Source organism: Aquarana catesbeiana, linkage group LG10 (assembly GCF_042186555.1).
Source record: "Aquarana catesbeiana isolate 2022-GZ linkage group LG10, ASM4218655v1, whole genome shotgun sequence".
Classification (NCBI taxonomy): Eukaryota; Metazoa; Chordata; class Amphibia; order Anura; family Ranidae; genus Aquarana; species Aquarana catesbeiana.
The window spans coordinates 117,860,234-117,886,620 of NC_133333.1; the positions used below are offsets into that span (position 1 = coordinate 117,860,234).

General features: G+C 42.0%; 1 protein-coding gene across 1 annotated transcript in view; it reads right to left on the reverse strand.

The window, feature by feature from the left end:
- MCAM (melanoma cell adhesion molecule) overlaps window positions 1–26,387 on the reverse strand; it is a 185,652-nt gene that overhangs the window by 35,533 nt on the left and 123,732 nt on the right. The window contains exons 8-13 of the mRNA XM_073602541.1: window positions 25,570–25,717; window positions 7,761–7,876; window positions 7,480–7,621; window positions 4,398–4,522; window positions 1,736–1,889; window positions 387–422 (exon numbers count right to left, since the gene is read on the reverse strand). Of these exons, the coding sequence (XP_073458642.1) occupies window positions 387–422; window positions 1,736–1,889; window positions 4,398–4,522; window positions 7,480–7,621; window positions 7,761–7,876; window positions 25,570–25,717 (721 nt within the window). The remainder of the gene's footprint in view (window positions 1–386; window positions 423–1,735; window positions 1,890–4,397; window positions 4,523–7,479; window positions 7,622–7,760; window positions 7,877–25,569; window positions 25,718–26,387) is intronic.

Genomic DNA, 26,387 nt, shown 5'->3' on the forward strand with positions numbered 1-26,387 from the left:
TAGGCGTAGTAACTTACCAGGCTCCATGGATAAAATGCACATTTTCCCACCCCAATTCCTGCATCTCCTGCTAGGTCCCAATGCTATATGAAATATACTACTACGAGATGAAACCCAATTTGACATTCTTAGATTCAGATACCAATTATATGGAAATATTATGGTTCCAACGTATTAGCTACACTACAGTATAGCTATGTTGTAACATGTGCAGATCTTGTACAAGATATTGCTTTATATTGTCAGAAAATATGACTCAGCTTTGTCTACTTTGCACTGTTTAGCATGTAATCTGTGGTCAGATCATTCTGAATATCAATCATCGCATTGCTCTATTTATATTTTACTTTGCACCATACATATTTCTCTTGCTGCCCAATACATACCAGAGCTGGTGACTGAAAACGGTGTAGTCATGGATTCTGTTTAAAGAATATAATTGAATTTAGTTGGATATGTATCTTTCACCTTCTATGTGCACAGCATATATAATATATTTTAAGTCTCCCAATTGGGACAAAGGCAGCAAAATAAAAATGTTTCTTCTAGTAGTGTGAGTTATGCCCCGTACACACGATCAGACTTTCCGACAACAAAACCGTGGATTTTTGTTCAGAGGATGTTGGCTCCAACTTGTCTTGCATACACACGGTCACACAAATGTTGGCCAACAATTACGAATGTGGGAACGTGGTGACGTACAACACGTACGACGAGCCGAGAAAAAGGAAGTTCAATAGCCAGTGCGGCTCCTTCTGCTTGATTCCGAGCATGCGTGAACTTTTGTACGTTGGACTTGTGTACACACGATCAGAAATTCCGACAACAAAGTTTTGTTAGCGGAAAATTTTAGAACCTGCTAGCCAACATTTGTTGGTGGAAAGTCTGACAACAAATGTTCAATGGAGCATACACATAGTCGGACTTTCAGCCAACAAGCTCACATCCAACATTTGTTGTCAGAAAATCCAATCGTGTGTACGGGGCATAAGGTTTAGAAGTGCTGTTTTAATTTAATTGCTGTCTGTATCCCCAGTAGGGAGATTTACCCTCACTTCCTGTCCACATAACTGACAGAACAGAAATAGAAGATAAATCTCTTCTATGGGGTTAAAAACAGCGTTTCAATTTTTTTGGAAAGAACTCCTCTGTGGGAAACAGACAACAATTCAAACCTAACTAAATTAAAACCCCAAATTTATAAAATATGGTCAGTAGTACTGGGACCCACCAGCTTGGAAAAGGACAGAAGCTCTGTCCAGCACCGGCTGCTGCACCATGTTGCATTCTGATATTTCCAGTATGTACATAAGAAGAATCCTTTTTCAGTTTTACATTTTTAGGGACCTCTAGTGGTACAGTTTATGCAGCTGCATCCTCTGATGCATACCATGGTTATCACAAAGGACAATGAAATTCAACCTGCTGATTTTTTTGTATTTGTTTTACATTACAGAAAATGAAGACATATGAAAAGAATACATATTGGGGATAGCAGAACCTGGAGCTTGGCTATGGAGATCTCAACGCTGGTGTTTCTGAGATATTAAAATTTGCAATTAATTCCAACAACATCTTTCTATAACTAATGAGCTGAGGACAGTTAAGTCTAATAAACATTCTTAGCTAACAAACAAGCCACAGAAATTGGACACTAACATTTCTTTTTTAGATGGCAAAAGTAATTTTACATGCAAACATACACATACATGCAAGCAAACATACAGTGACTCACTTTCCAATAGCTGGATATATGCAGTGCTGATGTTGAACCGATTGAGGGCCACGCATTTGAGACTTTGATTAAAGACATTTTTGTAGACTATTAAGGTGAGTTCGCTTTTCAATTCATTATCTTTGATGTAGTGAAGGACAGCTTGCGACGTTACCTGTCAAAACACTCAGCATGAAAATCCCTGAGATACACTAAAAGAGCATTATTAGAACCACTACCCACACAGACATTATAGCATACCAAATAATGTTATTAAAGTAAATGTCATAATGTGTACTAATGGAAAATTCTTAGACTAAACTAGAATTAGTCAATTATACCATTAGAGATTGTGTCTGCTTTATCCCATTCGTGACCAAAGGTCAATGAAGTCAGGATGCCCAAATTCAATTTAGTAGCATCCAGTATGAATTGGTGATCCTAGCTGAAAGACCAGGTCCACATCGGTGCACTGCAGTTTGGCCGCAATGCGAATGTATCCTCGGTTTCGTGTATGTTACCGACAATTTTAGCCGTGGTCCTACAGACTTCTATGGAAATTGTTTTGGCTGCGTTTTCTAAAAGCAGAACAAAAGTTCTGCATACTGAATCTTTGGTGTATTTTCAGAAAATGTGGCAAAAACACACAACCTATCACGGATGCACCTGTTCTGCAGCCAAACCACAGTGCACCAGTGTGAACCTGGCATAACTCTATGACTAGAGTTGCCACCTCATCCCTTTAAACCCGAACACCTTTGAATTACACAGGTTCTGAGGCTAATTAAATGCACATAAGGCACCAAATGAGTTTAATTACCACCTTAATCAGCCACAGAACCTGTGTAATTCATATGTGTTCGGGTTTAAAGGGATGAGGTGGCAACCATATCTATGACTAATTTGTGACCCAAAGACCTGTATCATGTGCCGCTCAGGCTCACTAAAGGGGGTTTCAATCCTATACATCCACCGCTGGGAGTGCTGGTCGGGAAGGAACCTGTCCTGGCTCATAAGATAGCTCAGTATGAAGGAGGGTGTCCCTGTGACCGCACATCCATAGCATCCCAGGGTATTTTAAGCTCCTTGAGGGTAGGGACTGATGTGAATGTACAATGTATATGTAAAGCGCTGCGTAAATTGACGGCACTATATAAGTAACTGAAATAAATAAATAAATAAAAATAAATAAATTTTAGTAAGTAGCAACCTCAGCCTAGACTCCAGCCAGGCCACGCCCCCAGAAGTCCAGGCTGAGGTTGCCACTTACTACCATAACTTGGGATGCTATGGATGAGCGGTCACAGGCACATCCTTCTTCATACTGATCTACTGACTAATTTGCCTATCCAAACAATTTACATGGAAAGATTTTTTTTTCCAAATACTGATTTACCAATACCATGTTCATGTTATTTTATTATAAACTCACAAATGGACACAAATGTGAAAAATGTGCAATTTACATTAAACAACTTATATAGTTTTAGATTTTTTTTTGTTACCAGTTGTATATCTCTTAATTAGCCTAATATGCCTCTTGAGCAGCCACAATGATCGCATGATCAAGATCTATGCTGAATCAGACAATACATTGTACTGAGAAACATTTATTTAAAGTGAACCTGACCTGCCCTTTAACATCATTCAGCTGTCAATTGCTGGAACTTCCACTTGCTCACTGAAATTCTGGCTTTATCCTGACTTGGGAAGAGGTTGGTACCTTGGACAACCTGGACCTAGGAGCCACTTGGGGCAGAGAGATTTATTTGAAAATGTACACAGGTACTTGAAAGCACCACAAGGTCTGTGCACTTCAGTATTATTGTCACCTTGGAAAAAATTTAGGCCCTGTCCGATTCCTCTTTACTTTTAATTTACAGTCCTCTCACTAACTGGCTTCTTTCTATCTGCGATTACCGGAGTTCCTGTCTCAGGCTTCTGCCTGTGAATCTTTATTACGGTATTTACTGGGGCAACAATATATAAATCAAATGTGAAGAAGTTGTCCATCTACGTTGTCCATTTGTTGTCTCTAAAGTGGCTAATACAGTCCTTGATTATGAACATTTCTAGATTGTTGTCAAATTGTTTATTTTCTGATTATGTTTTACTAGACACAGCCACCATTTTATTCTTCTAATTCTTCCATAAAGCACCACACTTAGCCAAGTATCACCATAAAGATCCAGTTGTAAGTAAGTCATTTAGTGATATGTAGCTGCATTCCAAGACATACTAGTACGACAAACTCACATGGTTCATACTTCAGTAAACACCATTAGAACGAGTAAAAGATGCAAAACTGTCACAGAAATGTTTTTTTTTTAGATTTTGAAAAAGCACAAGTCAGAATAGAATGGAACATAGGCAAACAGCCAAATACAATTGAAATCCTTATATTTGTAATTTTTTTACCAATCATTCTTGGGAGAGAAATAGCTCCCTGCCTATTGGAGAGAAATAATTATACTGACACACTGTTCATTGAGCAGGCTGGTAGTAAGCTCACTGCTTAATGTACAGAGTTGATGGCTGTGCATTGTGGCAGAGGTATTTAAATCACAAGATTGGCTAATCATAATCACAAATCATTTGGCAGGTGAATAACCATGGTGCATAGATAGGATTTAGACCATATATGTAGGAACATTGCTTTAAAATTAGGGGAAAGCTCAATTACCTCTGTGTCATTAATATACCAAGTGACCTGAGGTTGTGGATAACCAAATACTGTACAATTCGTAGTCACAGTGTCACCATCTTGCACCTCCATAACGTGTGAAGTCACAGATGCCTGAGGACTTCCTGTAATGAATATGAAAAACAGGATGCATGATCTAGGAATTCTAAAGTTCTCCTTATACCAGGCAGCTATTTTGAGTGTTAGGTCTAATTGTAAAGCCATGTGACTAAAGATGAAACATGAAGAAATTCATGAGAACGTCCATACCATGCCCTCAGTAAAACAAGTGGGACTTTACAATAAACACATGCAGGGACTGTATCATCATATGACATGAGCATGACTAATACTTCATATCTGATATTTGCTTAATAAGATACTGATAGCAGACTGAAGCACAAGTTATTATGCTATTTACAAGGAAAAATAGTTTGCATAGTTATGGGTTGTGAAAAGTGCTTCATATTTGGATTAACTGATTCCTTCTGAGCTCTACAATAAAATACAAGCAAGGAACAAAACACCAAATGCAAAGTGTGTTGCCCATAGAAACTATTCAGATGGCATCTTGCACTGGTCTGACCTCAATAGTGAATTCTGGTAGTTGCTATGATTTATGGTGCTTTGGATGCAGAGCTTTGCTTCTGAGTTTTTTTTTATGAAAGGGACACTGTCACCTACCCATTCAGAGTGACGGTGTCTCCTGTCCAGACACCCTCCAGCAAGGTACAGATCTTTGCTCCCTTGCCACCTCTCCAATCAACTTTAGTGTTAGGTGGAGTTAAAGCTTACCCAGGTGGATGATGTCACTGTCCCATTACAAGACATTTTAAGGGTCTTGCCATGGGCCACTTGGGTCACATACAGTATACAACAATCCCTTACTACCTACCTGGTGAGGCAGAGAGGCAGCGAGGGGGGAGCTAAGAAGGGTTACTATATTTTGCATATGGAGTGGGCTATTAGGAGGCACTGTTACTTTGGCTCTTTAGGTCTGTATACTGTTAATTCATAAAAGCATAGTGCATACAGTATTTTCATTATTATTGATGGGTCAAACACCCCCATGTTTGGTTCGCAGCAGAACTCCCGAAAGTGGTGCATCTGTAGTATGCATAGAACATGCTGTAGCAAAAATGACATTTCTAAAGAAAACAAAATCACATTTAAATTGACTTGCGGTTGCAATTGAAAAAAAAATAAAATAAAAAGATTAAAACAGAGTGGGGTCCCCTCCAGGCCATACCAGGCCCTTCAGGTCTGGCGTGGATTTAAAGTAAAACCCCACACCAAAAAAACAAAAAACAAAAAAAAAACACAACAACGTTTGGTCCCCCCCCAAAATCCATACCAGACCCTTATCCGAGAATGCAGCCTGGCAGGTCAGGAAAGGGGGGGGGGCGAGCAAGCACCCCCACCTCCTGAACCATACCCGACCACATGCCCTCAACAATGGGGGGTGCTTTGGGCTTTTAACAAAGGAGGCCCTCAGATCCCGCCCCCCTATGTGAATATGGGGTAAATAGTACTCCTACCCATTCACCAAAAAAGTGTCAAAAAGTAATAAAAACACAGGAACAGTTTTTGACAATTCCTTTATTAAAAAAAATAAAAATAGCGTCCCCTGATGTAAATCCATGGTCAACCATATCACCTGCTGCACCCGAAAAATAAAAAAACAAAAAACGCTCCCATTGTCTATGAAGGCTGGCCGCCTGCTGCAGGCTCCGCTGTTTGACAGTTCTTATATACAGTAGGTAAGGGCGGGGTTACCTGGCGACCTCACCTGGTGGCACTGCCCCCCTTGCATCACTGACATATGCATGCTGGGTTGGCAACGTCAAAAGGGGGCGGTGCCACTATGTGACATCCCCAGGTGGCTCCGCTCTTTACCTATATATAAACTGTCAAACGGCAGAGCCAGCAGTAGGAGGCAAGCCTTAATAGACAGCGGGAATGTTTTTTTTTTCTTTTGGATGGGGCGTGCGGGGTGATTGATGATGGATTACATAGGTGGACACTATTTTTTTTATTTTTTAATAAAGGAAGTGTTAAAAATTGTCTGTGTTTTTATTACTTTTTGACACTTTTTTGGTGAATGGGTATCTGTACTATGTACCCCATACTCATTCACATGGGGAAAGGGGGGCAAGATCTGGGGGCCCTCTTGTTAAAGGGGGCTTCCAGATTCCGATAAGTCCCCCTGCCCATAGATGCCCATAACCACTGGCCACGGCTTTGGGGATGAGGCCCTTGTCCCTATCAACATGGGACAAGGTGCTTTGGGGGGGAGGATGCAGGGCCCCCCCACCCCAAAGCACCCACCCCCCCGACCTGCCAGGCTACATGCCCGGATTAGGGTCTGGTATTGATTTTTGAGGGGACCCCATGCCGTTTTCCTTATGGGTCTGGTATAGACTGGGGGGGGGACCCCACGCCGTTTTTTCCTTTTTTTTTAACCGGCAATTTTTTTTTTTTATTCAGCTGTCAGGAGCTGATGACTCCTCGGTTGTTAAGGGGGCCGTAGTTGGCTTCCGGCCCCGCTTCTTGACAACAATCAGAGCGCAAAATGCACTGTGCAAATTTGGGTGTTGGACGAACGAGCCGATAAGCCAATGTTCAGCCCAAAGTCATGCTCCAGGCCGAACGATTCGCCCAACACTAACTATTATGTGTAATTTGCTCAGTTTATTTATTTATTTTTATTTACTACTGGGTTTAGTACATGGATCTGTATGTTATACTATTGATTTTGTGGAATTCTTTATGTAAAAGCCAATTCACACAGATATCACATTGGTTTTTACTCCTACAGCCACTGTTAGCATTAACAGTGTCTTTTTCTGATGTGTAAAGGTTAGAAAAAGGAGACATTCCACATGTAAATAAAATAATGGCTTTCTAGGCTTTTTATATTTAAATTTCATATGAAAAAATAACAATTCTGCATCAATGAGATATTTATTTTTGTAAACTGAATGCTTTGATACAAAACCTTATCAAGAGGTGAGGTGACTAATGCATGTAAAAAAACTGCAAATGAATCTATTTATCTATCACGAATAACGACTTCAGTTACCTTGCACAGCGATACTTATGTCTTTGCTCGTAGTCATTCCTATAACATTAGGAAGGTCAACCACACAAGTGTAAAGTCCCGCAGCACTGTAATCTACAAAATCCAGGTTTAACACAGGCCCATTTGCAATGATATTTCCATCCTAGTAGACATAAAAAATACATTTTCAGTTCAAAGATTTGTTGCCTTGACATGTACATTAGCCTGGTCAATAGCAGTATAAGACTGGTAAATGGAACACTGTATGCTACTGATGGCTTTTAAGCTAGAGAGTCACTAACTTGTTTCCAGTGGACTACAGTTTCATTTGATGCAGTCGCTTGACAGGAAACCGTCATTTTACTTTGAAGATCAACATTAACAGGAGACTCAGGGGACAGCACAGGAGGATCCAGGACTAGAAAAAAAAAAAAACAGAAATGTCATTATATCATAAATGTTTGAAGACCTGAAGATAATTGTACCGCTTACAGTAACAGTGAGAACATCTAACCAAATGATTATGCATGCTACTTTTAAAAACATTTTAGTTGTCAAATAGTATTTCAGTTTGTTTAAAAATAATACAATGTTTGCACTCACCATAAATCCTTCTCTTGGAGTCCATTGAGGGACACAGGAAGTCATTCACCCCATCTTCCTGTAGGTGGAAATAGAACCCGAAAGTGAACAACTTCCTGTGTCTCTGAATGAGCAAGACAGAAATGCATTTTTCAAAAAAAAAAAAAAAACTTTAAGCAGCATCCGGAATTATGTTCGTACAATATTTGGCATTCTACAGCTGAATTTCAGGAATTCAGCCACTTTCAAATAGTATGTGCTGGCTAACTATACCACTTTGTGGATCTCTTATCTACAACTGACAGTTTTATTGAGCACAGGGAGTACACCTTTCAAACTCCTGGTACTCTGATAGATGAGACGCTGCCTTAAAGAAATAAGTCCACAAGGTGGCATGCACCTCTTTATACTTAACCTATGATAATTCAGTACATTTTAGAAAGTGGCTGAATTCTTGGACTTCAGCTTTAAAGTTTTTTTCAGCTCTGCCTCCTTCCAGCTCCCCAAATGTGTGACTTTATAGCTGTAAATATGGTTTTGTGTCAGTGTTTCCTCTTTTATTACCCAACATTTCAGCAGCCATTACATGCACCTACAGTCATGGCCAAACATATTGGCACCCCTTAATTTCTGTCAGATAATCCACCACTTCAGCCAGAAAATTGTTGCAATTACAAATGTTTAGGCGTTCTCATGTTTATTTCTTTTGGTTGTATTGGTATGACACAAAAATGTGCAGAAACAAAAAGCCAAATCTGACACATTCCACGCAAAACTCCAAAAATGGACTGGACAAAATTATTGGCAGCCTCAATTTAATATTTGGTAGCACACCCCTTGGGAAAAATAACTGAAATCAATGGGTTCCCGTAACCATCAATGAGTTTCTTACATCTCTCTACTGGAATTTTGGACCAATCTTTTTTCACCAACAGTTCCAGGTCTCTTAGATTAGAAAGGTTCCTTTTCCCAACTGCTCTTTTGAGATCTCTCCACAGGTGATCTATGGGATTTAGATCTGGATTCATTGCTGGACAGTTCTCTCCAGCTCTTTGTCATAAACTATTTCTGGGTGCTTTTTGATGTGTGCTTTGGGTCATTGTCCTGCTATAAGACCCATGACCTCTGAGGGAGACCCAATTTTCTGATACTGGGCCCTACATTGCACCACAGAATCCTTTGGTGGTCTTCAGATTTCATAATGCCATGCACACGGTCAAGACATCCAGTGCCTGAAGCAGCAAAGCAACCCCAAAACATTAGTGAACCTCCACCATGTTTGACTGTAGGGACTGTATTCTTTTCTTTAAAGGCCTCATTTCCTTTTTCTGAAAACAGTGGAATGATGGGCTTTACCAAAAGCTGTAATTTTGTTACATCTGTCCACAGCACATTCTCCCAAAAGGATTTGGCTTCCTTGGGTAAGTTTTGGCAAACTCCAATCTGGCTTTTTTATGTTTCTGTGTTAGCAGTGGGGTCCTCCTGGGTCTCCTAACATAACATCCCATGTTTTCTCTGCATAAACTGAGCAGACACAGACCTGTCATCCACCCGCTCTGCTCAGATCAGCAGGGGATCAGTGGACAGATCCCCTGGTGATCTAATCGCAGTACGCCCCATGTGAAAGGGGCCTTATGTGCAGCCCTTTGGTTATGTCATGAGCTGCAGTTGAGGCCCCCTATACCCCATAAGTTGGCAACCACCAAAAAAACAGTGAATATTTCATGTGCTCATTCTTCTGTTTTTCTTGTGCACCCACCCAGTACAGAAAAGAAAGCTCCACCAACTGACAGTGGGAACAACTCACCAGAGTTGACTGATATTTTAATTAAAGTATGTCACAAAAGCACATAATTTGTATTTGAGACCTAGATGCAATCTGACAAATTTTCTTTCTTCAAACTTCGTCTCCAGACTCACATAATATAGTATATAGGAAACAAAACCATACCATAATTCTATTTATTGAAATTAATAAAAAAACAAATATATCAACTCACTTATGGCAAGTGTACCAAGCGCTATGTGTATTGAATATGCTGCTGTATTCTCTGCAACATCCCCAAAAACCAGCTCTCAAAATGGCTGTTAGAGGTGCACATACTTCCAGCCTCCTTCCTAGCTGACCCGATCTTTTCACCAATTGTAGGGTGGGCTCTCCTGGTTTTGTTACATTACTTCAGCAAGGGTTTGCTAATAAAATAAGAATCTAGTACCCATATCTACCAGCACCACCAGCAGTATCTGCTCTATTTACTACCTAAGGTCTCATTTACATTTGCAGTTAGTGTGGGGGGGGGCAATGCACATGATTAAACAATTCATTGCTGCTCTTTATCTTCTCCATGCTCCATTTGGCACACAGAGACACATAACAGAAAGGTTGAGTACATTTTCATTTTACCTGGTGGCCGGTGTGATTCCTATATTGTCAGAACCCGTTAATTGTTACAGACGAGTTTAATTACAAATTACAGGAGCATCACAAACTTGGAATGCAATTATTTCTTACAATTTTAAGAAGGTGCCACTAATTTTGTCCAGCACATTTTTGGAGTTTTGTGTGGAATGTGTCAGATTTGGCCTTTTGTTTCTCTAATTTTTTTGTGTCATACCAGTACAAACAAAAGAAATAAACATGAGAATGCCTAACATTTTTCTAGGCGAAGTGGTGCATTAATTGACAGAAATGCAGGGGTGCCAGTATTTTTGGCCATGACTGTATCTCCATTTCTTTTTTTCTATATTTGAGTAGTCTGTATAGTCACTTCCAGGCTAAGTCTGATCTGCAATTCAAGCAGATAATGAATGCAATATTATATGAAATAGGATTGCAGGTAACTGCAATTTTTTAAAATACCTTAAAGAATATATATTTGACTCCTTGAATTTAGTTCTTAAACTAAAAAAATAAATAAATCAAAACTGTTTTTTGTTGATACTAGGCTATCTGCATCAACAGTTGGTGCTGTAAATGTGGGTTATAAATGATTTATTTGCCTTTTTTTATATTTATGTTTGTGCATTTTTCTTAAGGAAAATAATACATGGGCATCTTTAGAGGCTGTTTTTCCGCCGGTATTTTATGTGCTCGGGATAGAGTTCAAGTAATTCATGTACTTTTTGGATTACAATAACAGGAGCAGAAAAAAAAATATATATATACTGTATATATATATATACTGTATATATATATATATATATATATATATATATATATATATATATATATATATATATATATATATATATATATATTGTATATTTGTTATTTGAGACTCCATACATATACAAGTATTAAAATAGGATACCCAGTGCATGTTTCTTTCAATTTTTCTCAGATCATAGTAGGTTAAAGGAAAGAATGCATTTATCCAAGTAGCTCCATATGCTAATAATGGAACTGCTGTGGGAAATGTAACTAAGTATCGAATACACAGTGCACCTGGCAATACTTTGTACATGTCCTTAAACAGCTGTTCACGGTTATCTTTTTAATATTTAATACTACCCATCTGACATAATTGATTACTATGTTCTTCAACTGTAATCTATAAAACAAAAGGATAATTAGTGCTCCTTCATCCATTGTTTATTCTTTCACCAGATACTTTGTACCAAACAAGTGGCAATCTAAGTGATTTAGTATAGATTGAAAACAAATCTGTATCCAGCGTATTAAAAGGACTTTATACATTGTTAGCATGCACCATTTTATACCACCAATGTTATGAAGGTCCAAATGCTTTCACAACACCTCAGGAGCCCACAATTTCTTATAAAACCTTTTTATATTGGCAGGAGACACAAGACCAGGATAGACATTGAGACATTTCCCTGTCTTCCAATGACTCGCATTCCACTAAGACCAAGCATTATATTAATTTCAAGTCAACCAAGTTGTAGGTGGTCAAAAAATGTAGGCTTTGGTACATTTTACTATTGAAAAGTGAACAACTGAAAAAATATTGCTGTTTTTTCAAATACAGTTTGGGGCCCTATTCACACATGTGCATTGTGGCAACATGAAAAGCACCTGTTCTAATTTCAATGGCAATCAATACACTTTACACTGTATGGCAGAGATCAATGCACAGCTGCACCATAGAATATGTGCCATGTGTTGTAGTCCACTGCTTTGCAAAGAAAGGGTCATGTGGGATTTTCTTTTTTTTTTTGCCTGTGCCCATGTGTTGGTAGCCCATTCATAATGACTATGCTGGCCCAACACACAGTAACACACATTATAGTGTGTGTTAAATTACCACAAATGCTCACTAAACTGTAAATCAGCTCTTTCACAATGCTTGTTTTTAATATGTTATACACACAGCTAACGCTAACTGTGGTCTCCGCTGTAATTCTTTTTTCGATAAAATACATTATGGTCTTTCTCCTATTTGCAAACAGAAATTGCATTGTGCTGGAAAATGCCTGTATGCTTTACCAAGAGCTTCCATCATTCAGACATCCTCATTATTTATACAGTATTTTTCAGGACCATAATAAAGTATGCACGAAAAAACAATGCATTTACTTTGTGCTTGTTTTAGGGATTACGTTAGAGCAGTGGTTCTCAACCACTGGAACTTGGCCTCCTTTTTCCTGGACCATGTACAGATCCCCAAATATCCCAGAGTGCTTCTGAGCTCCCATAGGGCCACTAACCTCCCATAGTTGCCTGCAGTGCTCCCTAGCTTAATGCAAAGCCTCCTGCCCACCAAGGTGCCCCCAACAATGTCCAGCAGTGCCCCCCAGCTCCCACACTGCCCTTCAGTCTTCCACACTGCCCCTGCAAAACCCCAACCTTCCGAAGAGATTCCCTGCCCACTTCAGAGACCCTATCCCTCACAACTGCCCCCTGCTCCCTCCAGAAACCCCATCCCCTACAAGGCCACCGAGTCTGCTGCAGAGTCCCCCAACCCCCTCCAGAACATTCATCCCCCCAAAGTGGCACCTAGCCCCATCCAAAATCTTTTGGAATGTCAATACATAGTCTGTATTCACACACTTTTCTTTTTACTAATGGGGGGCATGGAATGTTTTGGAAGAATTTACCAGGCCATGGTCTTAAAAAGGTTCAAAACCACTGACATGAAGAATACTTGATTTAGATTATTATTACTATTAGGGAGCTGTGGCATTTTAGCTTTTTTCAGTGCTGGGGGCATTATACATATCAATAAGGATGTCTATATGTTAAAAATATATTAAAACCATTTTTAAAGGCCACATGTTTATAAGGGCTTGATTACAGAATAAATCACTTTTCCATTTTTCTGTATAACAATTAGATTAAAGATGTAATCCAGTCCATGATGTGCTCGATTTGCAGATGCTTACCAGTCTGCAAGGTGTAACTTGCAGGCTGGTAAAAATAAAGCTGCAGGCTCCATTTTCAGTTTTCGGGGTGGTAATGACCTGCTTTGTGTACAGTTTTTAAATGTACAAACCAGGACAGCCCAAGCCCCAGTCAGAGGCCTGGGCCCCGAAACTGTGGCATATCATGTCTCTCCCTCTTGTCAGGCCTGCTGGCAACAGACGGTTCATGTTCTCACTAATTTCACAGACAGCTATATGCCATTTGAAAGTAGATAAGGATTTATAACTTTTGGCAAATAAGTGGGCCTAGGATGCACTAAATGTGCTCAGGTGCCTACCCTCCAGCGTCCTTCTGAGAGAACATTTAGCACCACTGTAGGTTACATTGCCATCAAACGTATGCTAGACTATTGGCCATTATCTTCAGCAGGGAAATTTAGTCACAAGAACTACATGAAACCCCAGGTCCTCAAGGACCACATGCAACCCCTTGGCACATCTTGTGCAGCCCTCAGACCCCAGCAGTTTGTAGTGGGAGTGGGACCGTTGATTTGTAATAAATGTAGCATCAGTGATCTCTGCTAGTCTCATTTGACACCAGTCTCCCACTGCATTCTGTAGCACATTTCCAGTCTCCAGCCAAACCTCCACCATATCCACAGTCTCTGAACATCATCTCCTCTAGCATGTACGTAACTTCTCACAATACTTTCCATCATTACATCTATTGAACATAAGGCCCCTTTCACACAACCTTTCCGATCGGGTCTGCCTGTCAGTTTTTCAGACAGACCTGATCAGAAGGTCCATTTACCCCTATGGACCAGCAGATGTGAATGGACTTGCCTGTTTACATCTGACCGCCCATAGAGCAGAATGGGCTATGTCCATGTTTTCTCTGCATAAACTGAGCAGACACAGACCTGTCATCCACCCGCTCTGCTCAGATCAGCAGGGGATCAGTGGACAGATCCCCTGGTGATCTAATCGCAGTACGCCCCATGTGAAAGGGGCCTTATGTGCAGCCCTTTGGTTATGTCATGAGCTGCAGTTGAGGCCCCCTATACCCCATAAGTTGGCAACCACCAAAAAAACAGTGAATATTTCATGTGCTCATTCTTCTGTTTTTCTTGTGCACCCACCCAGTACAGAAAAGAAAGCTCCACCAACTGACAGTGGGAACAACTCACCAGAGTTGACTGATATTTTAATTAAAGTATGTCACAAAAGCACATAATCTTTGTATTTGAGACCTAGATGCAATCTGACAATTTTTCTTTCTTCAAACTTCGTCTCCAGACTCACATAATATAGTATATAGGAAACAAAACCATACCATAATTCTATTTATTGAAATGAATAAAAAAACAAATATATCAACTCACTTATGGCAAGTGTACCAAGCGCTATGTGTATTGAATATGCTGCTGTATTCTCTGCAACATCCCCAAAAACCAGCTCTCAAAATGGCTGTTAGAGGTGCACATACTTCCAGCCTCCTTCCTAGCTGACCCGATCTTTTCACCAAGTGTAGGGTGGGCTCTCCTGGTTTTGTTACATTACTTCAGCAAGGGTTTGCTAATAAAATAAGAATCTAGTACCCATATCTACCAGCACCACCAGCAGTATCTGCTCTATTTACTACCTAAGGTCTCATTTACATTTGCAGTTAGTGGGGGGGGGGGGGGGGGGGGCAATGCACATGGTTGCAATGTGGTGGTGAATGCTTTTAGGGGTGTCTCCTCACCATCTGTCAAATGACCTCTAAAAAGTGATCCAGAGGGCCAACACTAGTGGATACTAGCCATAAGGTAGCTGAAATTTCACAGAACTAAATAAGTAGTTAGGACTGGAGAGGAATGTTGTCATTACAGCACACAGAACAGAAATGGGAATGCTTCAAATCAACTGTATGCAAACACACTGCAAAACATATTCCCATGGGCAATACGCTTAACCACTTCAGCCCCGGAAGGATTTACCCCCTTCCTGACCAGAGCATTTTTTGCGATTTGGCACTGCGTCGCTTTAATTGACAATTGCGCGGTCGTGCGACGTGGCTCCGAAACAAAATTGACGTCCTTTTTTTCCCACAAATAGAGCTTTCTTTTGGTGGTATTTGATCATCTCTGCGATTTTTATTTTTTGCGCCATAAACAAAATAAGAGCGACAATTTTGAAAAAAACGCATTATTTTTTACATTTTGCTATAATTATCCCCAAAAAATATATAAAAAACCATTTTTTTTCCTCAGTTTAGGCCGATACATATTCTTCTACATATTTTTGGTAAAAAAAAATCGCAATAAGCGTTTATTGATTTGTTTGCGCAAAAGTTATAGCGTTTTACAAAATAGGGGACAGTTTTATGGCATTTTTATTAATTTTTTTTTTTTTACTAGTAATGGCGGCGATCAGCGATTTTTATTGTGACTGCGACGTTATGGCGGACATGTCGGACATTTTTTACACATTTTTGGGACCATTGTCATTTATACAGCAATCAGTGCTATAAAAATGCACTGATTCCTGTATAAATGACACTGGCAGTGAAGGGGTTAACCACTAGGGGGCGGGGAGGGGTTAAGTGTGTCCTAGGGAAGTGATTACTAACTGTCAGGGGGATGGGCTGGTGTGAGACGTCACTGATCTCTGCTCTGATGACAGGGAGCAGAGATCGAGTGACACTTGTCACTAGGCAGAACGGGGAGATGCTGTTTACAATGGCATCTCCCCGTTCGCCCTCTCTGTGAGGCGATCGCGGGTATGCCCGCCGCGATCGAGTCCAGGGGACCCGCGACCCGACTCACGGAGATCGCGGCAGGCGCGCGCACACGGCGGCAAATTCAAAGTAACGTACGGGTACGTTACTTTGCGCAGCCATGCCATTCTGCCGACGTAAAAGTACAGGAGCCGGTAGGAAACCGGTTAAAAGGCTAAAAAAACAAAACTTATGTTGCTCATAAGTTAAAATAACTATAGATAATGAGAAAAGAGCATTTAAAAAATATAAAAATGAAGGAACACTGTAATAGAATACGTAAAAAGGAAATTAAGGCCACACAAATTTAAAACAAACGACAGGTTGCAAATAATAGTAGAACAAACCCCCAAAAATTATTCAAATACATTAATAGTAAAAAAAGGTCAGGTCTGAGCATGTAGGCCTTTTACAAAATAATTCAGAGTTGGTGAGTGGGAACAATGAGAAGGAACATCTAATAATACCTTACCTAGCTCTGTGTACTGTTTACAAAGGAAAATGGGGAAGCTCACGTCCTTAATGGGGATGATATTGACACAGCCCTAAATTAACTACTATGGCTCAAAATTGACATGGTCCAGAAACACTTTGACAAAAAAAAAAAAGTAAATAAAGCACCTGGATGAGGTGGCTTACACCCATGGGTCCTCAAAGAGTTGAGCTTTGTTATTTCTAAGCCATTGTTAATAATTTTTAGGGACTCTTTAATGACTAGCAAAGTACCACCAGATTGGCAAAAGGCCAATGTGGTGCCTATATTTAACATGGGATCAAAGTCTTTACCAAGTAACTACAGACCAGTTTGTTTTACTTCTATAGTCAGTAAGATACTTGAGAGTTTCATAATAGAATACTTAGAATAGTTTTTGCTAAAAAATAATCTTTTAAGCAATAGTGGGCACGGATTCACAAAAGACCAACATTGTCAAACAAATCATAATTCTTTTTATGAGGGGGGAAGCAAAAACTTAGAAGGAGTGGCTGTGGACGTAGTATACTTGGATTTTGCAAATGCATTTAATACAGTTCCCCACACACGGCTAATATGTAAGGTAAAGTATACAGGCTTAAAAAATTCAGTTTATAAATGGATAAAAAACTAGCTAGAAGACTGTATTCAGTGTGTAGTGATTAATGATTTATGCTCTGAATGGTCTAAGGTTATCAGTGGTGTACCTCAAGGTTCAGTGTTGGGACCCTTAAAAGTATAATTTCTGTGTTTTCAGATGACACCAGACTATACAGTGGAATAATGCCCTTACAGGTCGTCTTCAATTTACAAGCCGACTTCAATGCACTATTTAATTGAGTAACTATGTGGCAAATAAGGTTTAATGTTGATAAATGTACTTGGGGCTAAAAACATGCATGCATCAAACATTCTAGGAGGAAAACAACTGGGGAAGTCAATGGTTGAGAAGGAATTGTGTGTTCTGGTAGATCATATACTTAATAATCGCATGCAAAGCCAAGCTGCAGTTTCCAAAGCTAGCAAAATATTTTCTTCGATTATAAGAGGTATAGACTCCAGAGAGAGAGAGAGACATCATTTTGCCTCCATACTAATCATTAGGGATAGGCTTAGGCATGTTCGGACCCTAGTCCCAACCCACCTGAGCAATCCCGCCAGGAAGCCGTCACTGCACACTGCCAATTATGAGCAGCATAGTCAGGGAGTGTGTATGTGAGGCTGTGGGCCAGGAAATGCCTCCATGTCTATGATTGGAAGTGTGCAGTGACTGCTTCCTGTTGGGATTGCTTAGGTGGGTTGGGACTATGATCCGAACACGCCTGAGCCCATCCCTACTAATCATTAGTAAGACCTCATGTGTAATATGCAGTTCAGGTTTGGGCATCAATTCACAAAAGGATATCAGAGAACTAGGGAAAGTGCAGAGAGGGGCAACCAAACTGATAAGAGGCATGGAGGAGCTCAGCTGTGAGGAATGATTAGCTGAACTGGACTTCTCTTAAGAAGAGGCAAATAAGGGGAGATACAGTGGGGACAGAAAGTATTCAGACCCCCTTAATTTTTCTACTCTTTGTTATATTGCAGCCATTTGCTAAAATCATTTAAGTTCATTTTTTTCCTCATTAATGTACACACAGCACCCCATATTGACAGGAAACACAGAATTGTTGACATTTTTGCAGATTTGTTAAAAAAGAAAAACTGAAATATCACATGGTCCTAAGTATCCAGACCCTTTGCTCAGTATTTAGTAGAAGCACCCTTTTGATCTAATACAGCCATGAGTCTTTTTGGGAAAGATGCAACAAGTTTTTCACACCTGGATTTGGGGATCCTCTGCCATTCCTCCTTGCAGATCCTCTCCAGTTCTGTCAGGTTGGATGGTAAACGTTGGTGGACAGCCATTTTTAGGTCTCTCCAGAGATGCTCAATTGGGTTTAAGTCAGGGCTCTGGCTGGGCCATTCAAGAACAGTCATGGAGTTGTTGTGAAGCCACTCCTTTGTTATTTTAGCTGTGTGCTTAGGGTCATTGTCTTGTTGGAAGGTAAACCTTCGGTCCAGTCTGAGGTCCTGAGCACTCTGGAGAAGGTTTTCGTTCAGGATATCCCTGTACTTGGCCGCATTCAGCTTTCCCTCAATTGCAACCAATCGTCCTGTCCCTGCAGCTGAAAAACACCCCCACAGCATGATGCTGCCACCACCATGCTTCACTGTTGCGACTGTATTGGACAGGTGATGAGCAGTGCCTGGTTTTCTCCACACATACCGCTTAGAATTAAGGCCAAAAAGTTCTATCTTGGTCTCATCAGACCAGAGAATCTTATTTCTCACCATCTTGGAGTCCTTCAGGTGTTTTTTAGCAAACTCCAATGCGGACTTTCATGTATCTTGCACTGAGGAGAGGCTTCCATCGGGCCACTCTGCCATAAAGCCCTAACTGGTGGAGGGCTGCAGTGATGGTTGACTTTCTATAGCTTTCTCCCATCTCCCAACTGCATCTCTGGAGCTCAGCCACAGTGATCTTTGGGTTCTTCTTTACCTCTCTCACCAAGGCTCTTCTCCCCCAATAGCTCAGTTTGGCTGGACGGCCAGCTCTACGAAGGGTTCTGGTTGTCCCAAACGTCTTCCATTTAAGGATTATGGAGGCCACTGTCTCTTAGGAACCTTAAGTGCAGCAGAAATTTTTTTGTAACCTTGGCCAGATCTGTGCCTTGCCACAATTCTGTTTGCTCTTCAAGCAGTTCCTTTGACCTCATGATTCTCATTTGCTCTGACATGCACTGTGAATGAATGAATGAATGAATGAATGATTTTTAAAGCGCTGCAAATGCGAACTAAATCGCCTCAAGGCTCTAAAAGCAGCTATAAGGAGCTATAAGGTCTTATATAGACAGGTGTGTGGCTTTCCTAATCAATCCAATCAGTATAATCAAACACAGCTGGATTAAAATGAAGATGTAGAACCATCTAAAGGATGATCAGAAGAAATGGACAGCACCTGAGTTAAATATATGAGTGTCACAGCAAAGGGTCTGAATACTTAGGACCATGTGATATTTCAGTTTTTCTTTTTTAATAGATCTGCAAAAACGTCAACAATTCTGTGTTTTTCTGTCAATATGGGGTGCTGTGTGTACATTAATGAGGGAAAAAAATGAACTGAAATGATTTTAGCAAATGGCTGCAATATAGAGTGAAAAATTTAAGGGGGTCTGAATACTTTCCGTCCCCACTGTATGATCAATGTGTATACAAACATAAGTGGTCCATATAGTGAACTTGGTGAGAGAAAGAGAGATTTACCATTCACATACAGAAAGGCTTCTTCACTGTAAGAGCTGTGAAAATGTGGAAAAGACTCCCTCAAGAACTAGTTCTCGCCAGCTCAGTAGATTGTTTTAAAAGAGCTCGATGTATTCCTAAATGCACAAAATACAATTGGATACTAACATTTATTGGTAATAACACCAGGGGTAGTTGACCCAGGGAATATCCGACTGCCTCCTGGGGGATCAGGAAGAATTTTCTTCCTCTACTGCAGCAAACTGGATTATGCTTTATTTACTCAGTCTTTCCTTTTGTCAGGGCCTGAACACAGGGCCTCGGCTGTGTCAGGCAATGTCTCTTCTTGCTGAGCTACCTAGAATCCCGAACAGTTCCTGGAACAATTTCTATAAATGAGAATGGGTTTCTGCTCCTTTGCTTTGCTCCTCCCATGAACTTCCTGATTTAAGCCATGTCTCTGTACTTCCTGTTTGCCAGTATTTCACTTCTGTCTTCCCTGCTGCTTTCCATATTTTGCTACCACTCGTTATCGACCCTTAGCTTGTTCCTCGCACCAGACAGGAAAACAAGTACAAACAACCAATCAGAAACAGATATACAGTATCTCACAAAAGTGCGTATACCCCTCACATTTTTGTAAATACTTTACTATATCTTTTCATGTGACAACACTGAAGAAATGACACTTTGCTACCATGTAAAGTAGTCAGTGTTGCCAACCCCCCGAAGTGAAATTTATTGGCAGGACGCCAAAATTTACAAACAGCACCAATTTTTTTTTTTTACTGGCAAACACCCATGAAATTTACTGACAGCGTTGCATTTTTTACTGCCACTGCTAAAAAGTACCTAAAATGGCCGTTTTCAGTGCTAAACAGTGCAAATTTCAATGTTTACATTATAAACATATAGCTAGTGCTATTAGCAATGTGTTTAAGCTAAACAAAAGTCAAAAAACATATTTCTCCATTTACATGAAGGTCAGGTCACTATAACCCATCCAGGCCAGAGTCCCCCCTTACATCAGAGTCTGCAGGATCCCCCCTTACAGTGAAAGGGAACTCTTATGTAAAGAAGGGGAATGTTGCAGATCTTGATTTGAGGGGGAGGGGGAGACCACCTTATATCAGAGTTCCCACTTGCATCAGGGTCTGCAGCATTGCCCTTGCACTGAAAGGAGGGAATACTGCATACTCTTATATAAAGGGGAATGGCAGGAACTCTGATGTGGGGGCACTCTGGTGACTAGAGACCACCTTTCGCAGAGTGAATACACTAAGGTAAGGGGGGAGGGGGTTACTAATATAGGGGGGAAACTTTGTATCAATGCCCCCTTACATTATTGGATTCACTCCTACCTTACATCAGCAACCCGCCCACTCAGACTGGCCTTGCAGCACTGTCACTGACCTCCTTTCAGGTGCATAGTGCAGATGGCTCCAGGTTGGCGGCTCTGGGTTTTATCCTATCCATCCCGGCGGTGTTCCCACTCTTGACTTTTCTCCAGACTGACACAGAAGGTGGACAGAGGCTGCGGACATGACACAGGAGGTGGACAGAGGCTGCAGACATGACACAGGAGGTGGACAGAGGCTGCAGACATGACACAGGAGGTGGACAGAGGCTGCAGACATGACACAGGGGGTGGACAGAGGCTGCAGACATGACACAGGAGGTGGACAGAGGCTGCAGACATGACACAGGAGGTGGACAGAGGCTGCAGACATGACACAGGAGGTGGACAGAGGCTTCAGACATGACACAGGGGGTGGACAGAGGCTGCAGACATGACACAGGAGGTGGACAGAGGCTGCAGACATGACACAGGAGGTGGACAGAGGCTGCAAACATGACACAGGAGGTGGACAGAGGCTGCAGACATGACACAGGAGATGGACAGAGGCTGCAGACATGCCACAGGAGGTGGACAGAGGCTGCAGACATGACACAGGAGGTGGACAGAGGCTGCAGAGATGACACAGGAGGTGGACAGAGGCTGCGGACATGACACAGGAGTTGGACAGAGGCTGCGGACATGACACAGGAGGTGGACAGAGGCTGCGGACATGACACAGGATGTGGACAGAGGCTGCGGACATGACACAGGAGTTGGACAGAGGCTGCGGACATGACACAGGTGGTGGACAGAGGCTGCGGACATGACACAGGAGGTGGACAAAGGCTGCGGACATGACACAGGATGTGGACAGAGGCTGCGGACATGACACAGGAGGTGGACAAAGGCTGCGGACATGACACAGGAGGTGGACAAAGGCTGCGGACATGACACAGGATGTGGACAGAGGCTGCGGACATGACACAGGAGGTGGACAGAGGCTGCGGACATGACACAGGAGGTGGACAGAGGCTGCGGACATGACACAGGAGGTGGACAGAGGCTGCGGACATGACACAGGAGGTGGACAGAGGCTGCGGACATGACACAGGAGGTGGACAGAGGCTGCGGACATGACACAGGAGGTGGACAGAGGCTGCGGACATGACACAGGAGGTGGACAGAGGCTGCGGATATGACACAGGAGGTGGACAGTCGCTGCGGATATGACACAGGAGGTGGACAGAGGTTGCGGACATGACACAGGTGGTGGACAGTCGCTGCGGATATGACACAGGAGGTGGACAGAGGCTGCAGACATGACACAGGAGGTGGACAGTCGCTGCGGATATGACACAGGAGGTGAACAGAGGTTGCGGACATGACACAGGAGGTGGACAGTCGCTGCGGATATGACACAGGAGGTGGACAGAGGGTGCGGACATGACACAGGAGGTGGACAGAGGTTGCGGACATGACACAGGAGGTGGACAGTCGCTGCGGATATGACACAGGAGGTGGACAGTCGCTTCGGATATGACACAGGAGGTGGACAGAGGTTGCGGACATGACACAGGTGATGGACAGTCGCTGCGGATATGACACAGGAGGTGGACAGAGGCTGCAGACATGACACAGGAGGTGGACAGTCGCTGCGGATATGACACAGGAGGTGAACAGAGGTTGCGGACATGACACAAGAGGTGGGCAGTCGCTGCGGATATGACACAGGAGGTGGACAGAGGTTGCGGACATGACACAGGTGGTGGACAGAGGCTGCGGATATGACACAGGAGGTGGACAGAGGCTGCGGACTTGACACAGGAGGTGGACAGCCGCTGTGGACATGACACAGGAGGTACATCAGTGTGACAGTGTCCTCCTGTGCCCCTTTCACCTCTCCACAGGGCAGCACATCAGTGTCCTCCTCTGTCCCCTTTACAGCTTCACCAGTTCACCCCCAGTCCTCCTCTACCATCTTTTTATCTCACCTCAGTCAGGCTCTCAGTCTCACTGACTCACTCACATGTGTGACTGACTGTGCTGTGCTCACTGCTGTCCATCCTCATCACTCCCACGGAGTCCCACCCTCTGCAGCAGGCATGCCCAATGTCATTGCCAGGAGCTCCTTGTGTCACAATCCGTGGAGTCCATGAAAATCCAGCAATGAGGCATGTCTGAACCTTGTGTAAGCCGCCTGCCTTGTCCTGAAGCCCTACACAGGCTTGGAGGCCCCCCGCGCCGAGAACGGGTGCCACAGCCGCTACTTTACATTTAAGAATGGCGCCAGGCGGCAGCATTGCGTTACTGCGCATGCGCCGCCCGGTCAAGTGTGTACGAGCTTTCCAGAGCCCGGCCGGCTTCAGATCGGCGCATGCGCAGTTGAATGGTCGGCTCGTGGCCATCTTTTTTACGGGCATCGTTGCCCGTAACGGACATTTACGGCCACCCCGAAAATGGGCTTAAATTTATGGGCTGTCCGTAAATCTACAGGGCGGTTGGCAACACTGAAAGTAGTGAGTGTACAGCTTGTATAACAGTGTAAATTTGCTGTTCCCTCAAAATAACTCAACACACAGCCATTAATGTCTAAACCGCTGGCAACAAAAGTGAGTACACCCCCAAGTAAAAATGTCCAAATTGCACCCAATTAGCCATTTTCCCTCCCCGGTGTCATGTGACTTATTAGTGTTACAAGGTCTCAGGTGTGAATGGGGAGCAGGTATGTTAAATTTGCTGTTATTCGCTCTCACTCTCTCATACTGGTCACGGGAAGTTTAACATGGCACCTCATGGCAAAGAACTCTGAGGATCGGAAAAAAAAGAATTGTTGCTCTACATAAAGATGGTCTAGACTATAAGAAGATTGCGAAGACCCTGAAACTGAGCTGCAGCATGGTGGCCAAGACCATACAGCGGTTTAACAGGACATGTTCTACTCAGAACAGGCCTCGCTATGGTCAACCAAAGAAGTTGAGTGCACATGCTCAGCGTCTTACCCAGAGGTTGTCTTTGGGAAATAGATGTATAAGTGCTGCCAGCATTGCTGCAGAGGTTGAAGGGGTGGGGGGGTCAGCCTGTCAGTGCTCAGACCATACGCCGCACACTGCATCAAATCGGTCTGCATGGCTGTTGTCCTAGAAGGAAGCCTCTTCTAAAGATGATGCACAAGAAAGCCTGCAAAACAGTTTTCTGAAGACAAGCAGACTAAGCACATGGATTACTGGAACCATGCCCTGTGGTCTGATGAGACCAAGATAAACTTATTTGATTCAGATGGTGTCAAGTGTGTGTGGCGGCAACCAGGTGAGGAATACAAAGACAAGTGTGACTTGCATACAGTCAAGCATGGCGGTGGTAGTGTCATGGTCTGGGGCTAGTGCTGCCAGCACTGGGGAGCTACAGTCCATTGAGGGAACCATGAATGCCAACATGTACTGTAACATACTGAAGCAGAGCATGATCCCCTCCCTTCGGTGACTGAGACGCATGGCAGTATTCCAACATGATAACGATGCCAAACATACCTGCAAGACGACCACTGCCTTGCTAAAGAAGCTGGGGGGAAAGGTGATGGACTGGCCAAGCATGTCTCCAGACCTAAATCCTATTGAGCATCTGTGGGGCATCCTCAAACGGAAGGTGGAGGAGCGCAAGGTCTCTAACATCCCCCAGCTCCGTAATGTCGTCATGGAGGAGTGGAAGAGGACTCCAGTGGCAACCTGTGAAGCTCTGGTGAACTCCATGCCCAAGAGGGTTAAGGCAGCGCTGGAAAATAATGGTGACCACACAAAATATTGACACTTTGGGCCCAATTTGGACATTTTCACTTAGGGGTGTACTCACTTGTGTTGAGTTATTTTGAGGGGACAACAAATTTACACTGTTATACAAGCTGTACACTCACTACTTTACATTGTAGCAAAGTGTCATTTCTTCAGTGTTGTCACATGAAAAGATATAATAAAATATTTACAAAAATGTGAGGGGTGTACTCACTTTTGTAAAATATGAATAAACGAAACGAAAAGAATTCCGAAACAAAATAAGTAACATAACTAATCTTTCCGAAACTAAACAAATGTTTCCGTTCTGCACATGTCTAAGAGGGACACATTACAGCACAAAGTATTTGAAAAATAAACACACACCCTGCAATGTCCTCAGTAACTCAGACTATGAGAATTAATACACAAAAAATGATTAGTTTAATCCAAACCTAAACCAATTGCAATGTACAAGGGGAGTGGGGTGGCCAGTCACATAATTAATAAATGTTAACATTCATTAAAGAGACAATTTTCCAAGCATTAAAACTACAGTGCATATATGTCAAATAATTGAACTTACAGTAGACATGGAGTGTGGTCTCTTCTTCGAAATCCAATAAAGTATCCACATCAAATGATTTACAGACATAAACCCCAGAATCTTCACGTGAAACTTTCCAAGAATATGGCATATCTTCTGTCAAAGTGGTATCATTATCATTACCTTTCTGGAAACATGCGGAAGAGTTTAGACAGTCAGAAGTGTCAAAAAATATACAATATGTCTACAAAGCCTTCAAAAAGTTTTCCCTTTATTTTCCAACATGTTTATCATTTTTTTTTGGTTTACCATTTAAAAATAAACATAAATTAGAGAATATTGCAGTACTGTCATTAATTTGAGTAATCTGACATCAATGTGTATACTCTTTATTTGTGTTAATAAAGCTCTGATAATCACATTTTGCATGAGGTTCTTATATCCAATGTAGACAACAATTCATAACCATTGTCAAATTAAAGACACTACATTCACATCTCCAAATTTGTGTGCAGTATAGAGGGAAAAAAGGAAAGGGTATAAAAAGGATCATCATTTCACTTTTATATTTAAACTTTTAAATCTGGTCAACCTGTAAATGATGAAATGGGACAAGATGCTGCTTCTACTATATATTTGGGCTGGTTGGCAGTAGTCCAGCATAGAGACACTCTTTTTAGAGCAGAAAGATGGGCAAAAACCAAGAGTGCCAACTTTAAGACTGGCTGACCAGCACCCTGTATAAGCCAACCTACACATTTTGGATTCTTTTTAACCATTTATTCCTGGTTTATTGTGCTACCCAAGTAAAGGTATTTATTTGGCTGAATGATCATTTGCTGCTTGGCTCTGATGAA